Source organism: Thermobia domestica, chromosome 2 (assembly GCF_964235325.1).
Source record: "Thermobia domestica chromosome 2, izTheDome1.hap1.1, whole genome shotgun sequence".
Lineage (NCBI taxonomy): Eukaryota > Metazoa > Arthropoda > Insecta > Zygentoma > Lepismatidae > Thermobia > Thermobia domestica.
The window spans coordinates 272,804,375-272,813,061 of record NC_137455.1 but is presented as its reverse complement, the minus strand read 5'-3'; the positions used below and the strand labels follow the sequence as shown (position 1 = coordinate 272,813,061).

Sequence of the window (8,687 nt, the reverse complement as noted above, 5' to 3'; positions counted from 1 at the left end):
TATATATATATGTATATATATATATATATATATATATATATATATATATATATATATATATATATATATATGAGCGTGTGCGTTTTGTGTATAAATGCAGTAGTGTTCAAACAAAGTACAAAATTTCCTGTCCTACTCATCTGAATTTCCCCATCCTTCAATGTTGATTCATTAATAAGCATTGGTTAAATAGTGAGAAAATATATCAAATATGCGCCTTTATAGAACAATACTTGTATTTTTCTTCAGTGCTTCAATGAGATTTCCGAAGTAATAAAAGTACATCGGATGGAACAAATAGGGAAATTTATTTATAAAATTTTAGCCAATAGATGTAACTATATTTTCCTCATACCTGGGCACCATGGCACTATATCGCGCAATATCATGCTTTGCGTACTTAAATGTGGAATCCAAGGGAAAGCGTTATCTTTGTTTAGTATTGTTATTTCAATAACACAACAGTCTGTTCAAGCATGTGTATTTCGAAGTGACTTAGGCACATAAAGTATGGCGTTCCGCAAAGAATAATTTTATGAATTTTTCAATTCTTAATATCTATTGATGGCCTTTCTAATCAGGAAATTAATCAGCATATATCCCCGATAATGTTTCAGTGATACTACCAAGAGTTCTTAAAATCTGAATTAGAGTTAAGACTGTCCTAATGCTAAACGAAGATATAATTAAGTGTTGCAAACATTCATACATACAGAAGAACATCGAATTGTCAACATATAAATCACTGAAATAATTGGAAAAATATTGTAACAAGTGGTTGTAAAGTCGTTACAAAATATTTAGGGCTTTTATATCACACAATTGGTTCAACATGTCTAACTTAAAAACGTTAAAATTTTGTCATTTATCAGGCATTTCACTGTTTATATCTTACAAATTGTTTCTCAAAAGAACGGAGACAGTGCAGATTCACTTTAGGAGGGCTTTGCCATTATGCGAATCAATGTTGCGTCCGGATATATACTACGAAAACTAGCAGGTAAAAAAATATAAGCCACCTGTGGTAGGTTGCCACTAAAGACCACGGATGCTATCTAGCCGAGTCAGAGAGCAAAATGAAGCTGCTTTATCCACGCGTCAACGCGGGAGTGCGTCCATTGGGAGTGGTCAGCGACGATGACTAAACACGTAAATGACAATGTCACTTAAAGACATTAGGATAAGTTATGTGAAGTTGCTTTCATAATATGTTCAACGTAATTACATTTATACCATCACTACAATGTTCACGTTTAAATATGAATTTGTTCCTTCATCTTTCCACTTTTAAGACTTTTCCTACACTTACCACAGCTTCTGTTCAATTCCAATAATTCGTTCCTCTGCACAAAACGTAATAATTCATGTTTCTCAACATACACGTTATTATAAAACGTTATATATATATATATATATATATATATATATATATATATATATATATATATATATATATCATAAAACTATTACATATATTACCAATATATAACTTTATACCAATACACCAATTAAATCATATATATTCTTAAGTTTGTAATATGAGAAATAGACAGAACAACATTGCCTTAGCTATTGAATTTTTTAAAAAATAACTCAAAACAAATTTAATATTCGCAAAAGAACCAATTAACATCTGTCGGATCGTAGCCACAGATATACAGGCCTCAGGGCGCTGACGTCACGAAGCTCATACATCATATCCTGTAGGGTAAATTTATTTATATTGCAATTTTGTTTGTTCGATGCTTTACTATAAATTGTGAAGATAAAACGAAGCAAGAAATACTCCAATTGTTATAGAAGCAATAGAAGATACGTTAAATGTGAAAGGTAAGTCAATATACTTAGCTTAATCTTTAAATATAAGTTCATAAATTCAGCAGCATCTTTGATTTCATACCTTCATCTACAGTATAAATAGAAGAATTTAATTTTAATATCTATTTATCTTGTTATTATTGTAATTTATCGATAAGGATCGCGAAAATCATAAGTGATTCAATAATTATTTATTCCTGCACCGGAAAACAAAAGAGTAAATGACACGTATACTATAGCCTGGGATGATAAGAGAGATTCATCATTATTGAGTGTAAGCAGCCAATATGAAACGAAATAGGCTTTAATATAATATGGTGCATCCATACACCTACAAGAAATCTGTTCTACGGGAGTTTTCACAATGTAACACTGCAGAGAAATTCTGTAGAATTCTTTAGTATATAAGGTGCATTATGAACAGTGCATACAGCTACACCTTGTACAATACCTGTACTCTATTATGTAAATGCATGTGGGAAAGTAACCATTTTAAAATTACATGTAAGTTGTTTTACAGGAGCCTTAATGTAGGGTATCAATTCTGTCATAGTTATTTAAAATTTTTGAGTACGTATTTAGTTTAATTTTTCTGATGTACGACGCTTCAGTATTCGTTAAGTTGGATGCAGATATAGAACCTGGTTCCAAATTGACTTTCATTACTTACCCTTCCTTTTTCACCAAGAAACACTCTTAGTATATAACATCGTGTTTAATATCCGCTGTTGTATTCCTCAATACAAATTTACGTCAGGAAGACATAAGCGTTATTACCTCAGAGATCGCTTAAAAGAAAAATACGCACAAACCTTGGTAGGTAGTCACTTTGCTTAAAGTTTCGTAACTGAAATTCTCCCGAATTGCCCTCCGTGATGAAATAGTGACCGCGATTATTTAACAGAACAGATTATTTAAGCTAGTTTGAAAGTACTACTACTATCGAACTACTTATTATTACTATAGTATCACTGGAATAAATAATAATACTTATATACAAATACATAACAACATAATTACATAGATATGATGATAATAGTAAGTCACTACTAACCATAGCACATATGCGTTGTTGAATACTATTCACAGTATAGTTTGTTAATTATTAATCATTAAGTTATTTGTATAACACTGCTGGCTGTAAGCGCTAATTTTTGTATCTGTGGAGATAGTGTATGAATTGAACATTTTTCTCAGGAGGATGAATTTCACTCATATAAGCAACCAGCCATCACAAACGTAAACCATAGACTATATATACAGTGTGGGGAAAGTTATCTCTAACAAGGATGAAAATAATCTTCCCCAGAGGAAGGATAAAGTTTTGCCATATGGGGGAATTCATGGCATCTCCCCGTCAATTCGCACAGTGCTGTAGAGGGGCCTAGATTCTATATTGCATTAGATTCTATGCACTACAGCATGAACGTACGTAGGGCGTGGATCCTGGACAGGGTTAGCTACTTTAAAACAAACCTTGGTTTAAACTAGTTCTTTTCGGTTTAAGCAACTAGTTTAAACCAAAAATATGAGATGAGTGGTTCAAAGCTAGATTGAAGTCAAATTTTCGTATCTTTATTCACTTCTTGATCTGATACCCAAAGTAAATTAAAACGTTGTATTTCTAACTACTGAACTAACTTGGCTGTATTCTGTGTTTTGAAATTGTCCTTTTATATTAATAACACCGCTACTGCATAAGAACATTAAGGCCCGAAATCCCGTATTTTCTGTAAACTTTGCCCAATATTCGGGGCAATCTTACAAATTTTAATACAGTTCGTTCTCATATTAACCACATCTGTAAATAAATTCCTGTGTACGTTCCTGTAATACAGTACAAGGTAATGGTGCACTGCACAGTAGCTTTGAACTTCGTTTGGTAAAAAAGAATCAAGTGCAGTTTTGGATTTTTAACTGTTTGAAATTGTGGTTTTAGAAAACTATATAGATTCTACTAATGTACTAATTTTATTTTACTATGTCACTAATTTTTTAACGCATCAATTTTCTTTGAGCAAATTCGAGTTTTATTACAAATTTCAGATATGCCGTACAACTGCTGCGTACCAGGATGTAATGCTAATTACAAGAATGGACCAAAAGTTCATGTTTCATCATTTCCGAAAGACATGGAACTTCAGTCTAAATGGCTACTGAACAGTCACAGTGACAATTATGTGCCAAACAAATATAGGAAGGTAAGTGTTGCTGTAGCTCAATTCGCCACAATTTCTTCTTTCTACCTTAATTTACCTATATCTGACTTATGTCGTTTTTCATTAGTAAGAGTTATGTAAAGATTTCATTGACTTATTACGGATGTTCGTTGAGAAAATTGCTAATGATAAGAGAGATTAATCGATATTTAATGTTATTCAATACACGAGTAATAATTGAATTACGTTCATGGGGTGATGGGGCTCTTTTTATAGCTATGACATTTTCAAAATTATCTACCTTAGAACTGTAAAGATATATGGTTATGATAATGTCGTTACCTTTAAAATAACCATTAATTTTTATTTTAAACTGGCCAAATAACTAAAAGTTGAGTTTTTAAAGTCTTTTACCACTTAGATTGAATTGTTTTTGTATTTCCGATAAAACATCGAAATGGTTCGAATTTCGACTACATTCGTGTCATCTCGTTTTCATGTTTTGCGTTTTCTTTGTATATTTTCGTTCTTTTCGTATTTTTTTTTTTTTACTGACCACTCTCCGCAAATGTGCCAGAATATTTTCTAATAATAGCTATTTAATAAAGATCGCAGTATGTTAGTGTTTATCATGCTTCTTCCACACAAAATTTACTTTTTTGTAAAATAAATAACTAAGTATTAAAGTTTTATTAGTTAATCAACTTTGGATCATTCCATGTAGGCAGCAGACGAAATTGATCTTTCTCGTTAGGTCTGGCGCTACACGATTTGGTGACTTAATTTTCCAACTTCCTCTATACTTATGAAATACAATAGTTATGTGTGACAAAGTAATAAAATATTTGCTTTAATACGTGTTGTTTTCCTTTATACACCAGTATTTCAGTAACTCCTAACTGATACTTTTATCAATGAAGAAATATCAAGATAAGAAAAGAAAACAAGATATACTAAAGTAGATATTTTAACTTTTACTTTATTTTACATTAATATGCAAGTACGTAAAACTAAATTGAATAATTTAACGTTTTATGCATTTATGTTTTAATGGGTTATATGTTCCTGTTTTTTTTCTCATCACATTGCAATAATCAGAACCATATCGACTTACATACGATTCATTTCACGTAAGAGAAAGAAGACATGATTCCATAGTGGAATACACTTCTCTGCTTCTAGGGCTTTTGGTTCAATTCTACTACACGCAATGTGCCCAAGTTCCGACGGATAATATCATTTTATAGGTTTCTAAGGATCCTTCCGTTTCAATAACTCCCTTCGTTTCACTAATCCTTTAATCATCCCTCATTATGTTTACAGAACATAATTGCAGCTCTTTACTTTACTAAGGGCTTAAGCGGTTTTTTTTTTCATTTCTATAATACTCAAAATATCACTACATTTACATATATAATTCATTTTGACATTGTCATTATATTAATTTGTATTTTATTTTGTATTTTTCAGATTTGTGAACTACATTTTGCACTGAACTCTAACAGGCATTCCGAGGCTTTTGATGAGAAAACGCAAATGGATCACTGCAAAATTGAACCGCAGCTTGTTCACGGAGCAGTGCCCCTGATACTAGCAAATTGCCCAAGCTATATGAGTGGTGAAGTGGCCATAAGGAAAAGTCCAAATGAATGCTCTAAAGAAGGAAGAAGAGCAAACTGCGAAGATCCTTCAGAAAATCTGAGAGGAATTTCTAAGACACGAGAAGGAAACCACTGTATCATCAGTTGAGGAACTGAAACTGTAGACATCTTTTAAGTTAAATTTTTTCCGCCCTCAATTGAAGCTCCTCAAATTTCACTGAACTAACTTGAAACTTAGCTAAAACGCTTTCTTGTATGCGCAATGTATTTGAGAAACATTACGTGTACATAGTTTGTTCTTTTGGAAATATAGTTGAGGCCTAAAATAAAGCTCCCAAAAATGTCACTGAACTAATTGTAGATAATTGATCTATATCTAAATCATTTTCTTGTACGAAAAATGGATTTTCATAAAATTTTGTGAACATTCTTTTTTGTTTTTATGTAAGTGATGTTCCCCCCAAATTGATGCCTCGAAAAACGCCACTGAACAAGTTTTTCAAAAGTTGAGACAAAGCTAGATCGATTTCATGTGTCAAGAAACGTTTCCTCACCACATTTCATGTTAATCGTCAGAGCGTTTTCAGTGTAATGGGCTTTCAATCTCTCCCCCTTTGTAATACGAAGGTCCTACCTATGATGACGTCACATTTTCGTCCACAGGCCTTTATATCGGTGGCTACGGTCGGATCCCACAAAAGCGTGTAACTTATTTTCATCAGAGTAGTTAAAGGTTAACCAAATTAGCATTTAATAACAAGATATTGATAACTATTTAATTTAATTTAGTTGTGATGAAAATATTTTTCTTTATGCGTCAGGTAGGTAAATGTAAACCATATAAAAGAATATGATTTTGTAAAATGTTTTTACTTGTGCGGTATCAAGTTACAGGGTTGATTCTATTTGGCATCATAGTGAAAGCAAAGTTTGGTGTCAATCTCAACAGAAATCATATGGTATGGAGAATTGTGTAACAAAAAGAGATTTGTGACTATTTTACAGGTAACAAATATGCACGCTTTGTTCTTTCCTATGATTTCATTGATGCTATCGTCAGACCTCTTCCAGTAGATAGAAACTGTAAGGTAGAAAACATTCTGAACTGGCGTTGACAGTGTGCCTTTTTCACTAATGCAGTAGTTGCAAACCGGTATGTTGTCCAGTCCTATAGAATATGTCACAAAATTTTGGAATTTAAAAGTCAGGAAGCATTAATTAAGTGATTAATATGAATTTTAAAACAAACTGTGTCAGTCAACATCTCTAGCGGCTACAACAGTGCTCAGTGCTGCATAGAGTCATTACCTCTTAGAAACTTATAGTCTTACACCTATATATTATATCTTTATATTATTAGAATATTTTTAGAATGTTGTTATTCTTATTAATTCTTTATAATGCCATTTGGGATCAAATGCAATGTAGGAAATGTTTCGTATGGTGTGCTAACTCTTGTACAGAGTATAGTGAACTAAGATGTATTAAGTAGGAGTGCTCGTTTCTTACCTATTTAAAACCATTAGTTGAATGGCAAAATACTTAACCTCACTTCGTGAACAAAGATAATTCTGTTCAAAGAAGCGTCCAGATGAGAGAATGCACATAGAAAATCTGTATGAAGGATGTGCGATTTTAGCTATAAAGATATATAAGAAAACTGTGTTATTTTACTTGAAAAACAATGTAGATGAATGGGAAGCACTTAACGTGACACAAAAACTTCTTATCATAATGAGAATTAAATATAGCAATATACCCTCATATTTATAAACAGCATGCGCCACTGCACGAGGATCATCGAGCAGTCAACAGACGCTGTCTACGAAGAAATACGTGAAAGACACGGGGAGTCACGAAGAGACCCCCTACAACACTTGCACAGGCTCCGCCTCCAAATTTGGCTATAAAAGAGCATATCAGGACCAGAAGACATTTAATTTCAGCTGATCATTCTTATCTTTCTCTCTGGGCTGCACTGTGCAGGAGACTTCTACTCTTAAACGTCAAAATCTCTCCGCGCTGCTCTGAGCAGGAAGTCCAAATTCATAGAAAAAGGACTATTGTTAGATATATCTAGTTATTTGTAGTACAGTGTATATAGAACTTGTATATAACTTTTTATAATAAAGGTAAGGGAAAAGGAAAACTTGTATACAGTCTCTACCTTACATTACATAGTTTAGGCACCAGGTACTCTTTATCATACTCAGTACTACACCATACTCTTTATATAGCGGCAAAAATTTGGAATACAAGTTTGCAGTACAACTGCTTTGTACAAATAGACCCATTTTTGACTCTCCGTCTCATTAAAAATGAGACGCTGCTGACCCTCGACTTTGCGGATCCTGAACGTATTTGTCCGAATTTAGTTATATGTGTGCGTAAACAACAAAAAATCTGATGAAAGACTAAACATTATATCTTAACATTGACAGCCAATAACCAATAGCCTCAGCTCCTTCTAGTGCCAAGTGCCAATATCATTATAACGAGAAAATTCGGTAGCGCTATGGAACCAGCATTGTTTTCAGTATAGATCTCCCTTAAACGTCTCTCTCGTGGGCAAACTTTCTCCCCCGCGTACTACACTTCAATCTCGACATTTTAATATGCAGCCCGGACCTCAGGCCCTTGTGTGCACGAATGTGGCCCTGAATATGAAGAAGGAGAGTAGAATGCACTGAGAAAAAAATGTAGTTGGCATACTTAAAAAGATGGTTACATGCTTAATTCCTGTAGTTTTTGGACTTAACGTACAGAAGACGTATAATTGAAAACGCATGTTTTATAATAGTTTCTGTATAAATGTTCCATCAATACGTACTTTCCGTATGAAACAATGTAGGCGGTAGGTTCTCACATACAAATGGACGTATATAACATATAGCTGACGAAGGTAACATACGTATATGTATGTGATATACGGAAAACTGTTAGATGTCAGACATCCTGCAAGGGCATGATGTAACACCTAAGGGCAGTGCCTATGTAGATACGGATAACGTATGCTCCGTACTGATTTCTATAGTAAGGAAGAGGATACCGTATATTTGTACAATATAACAAGGTCCGGAGAACGGATTTTTCTCTGCGTGAAAATCTA

At 33.2% G+C, this 8,687-nt stretch overlaps 1 protein-coding gene across 1 annotated transcript; it reads left to right on the top strand.

The window, feature by feature from the left end:
- The first annotated feature begins 3,866 nt into the window (after positions 1-3,866).
- Positions 3,867-5,726, top strand: LOC145679428 (THAP domain-containing protein 2-like). Its single transcript, XM_081750010.1, has 2 exons — positions 3,867-4,019; positions 5,448-5,726. Exons 1-2 carry the CDS (start codon positions 3,867-3,869, stop codon positions 5,724-5,726), a joined length of 432 nt encoding a protein of 143 aa, XP_081606136.1.
- Positions 5,727-8,687: the final 2,961 nt, after the last annotated feature.

Bases quoted from the DNA above. Each gene is read 5' to 3' on its own strand.
- LOC145679428 (XM_081750010.1), top strand. From the start codon at position 3,867: ATGCCGTACAACTGCTGCGTACCAGGATGTAATGCTAATTACAAGAAT. The intron at 4,020-5,447 runs GTAAGTGTTGCT...TGTATTTTTCAG, and splicing joins TGCCAAACAAATATAGGAAG to ATTTGTGAACTACATTTTGC.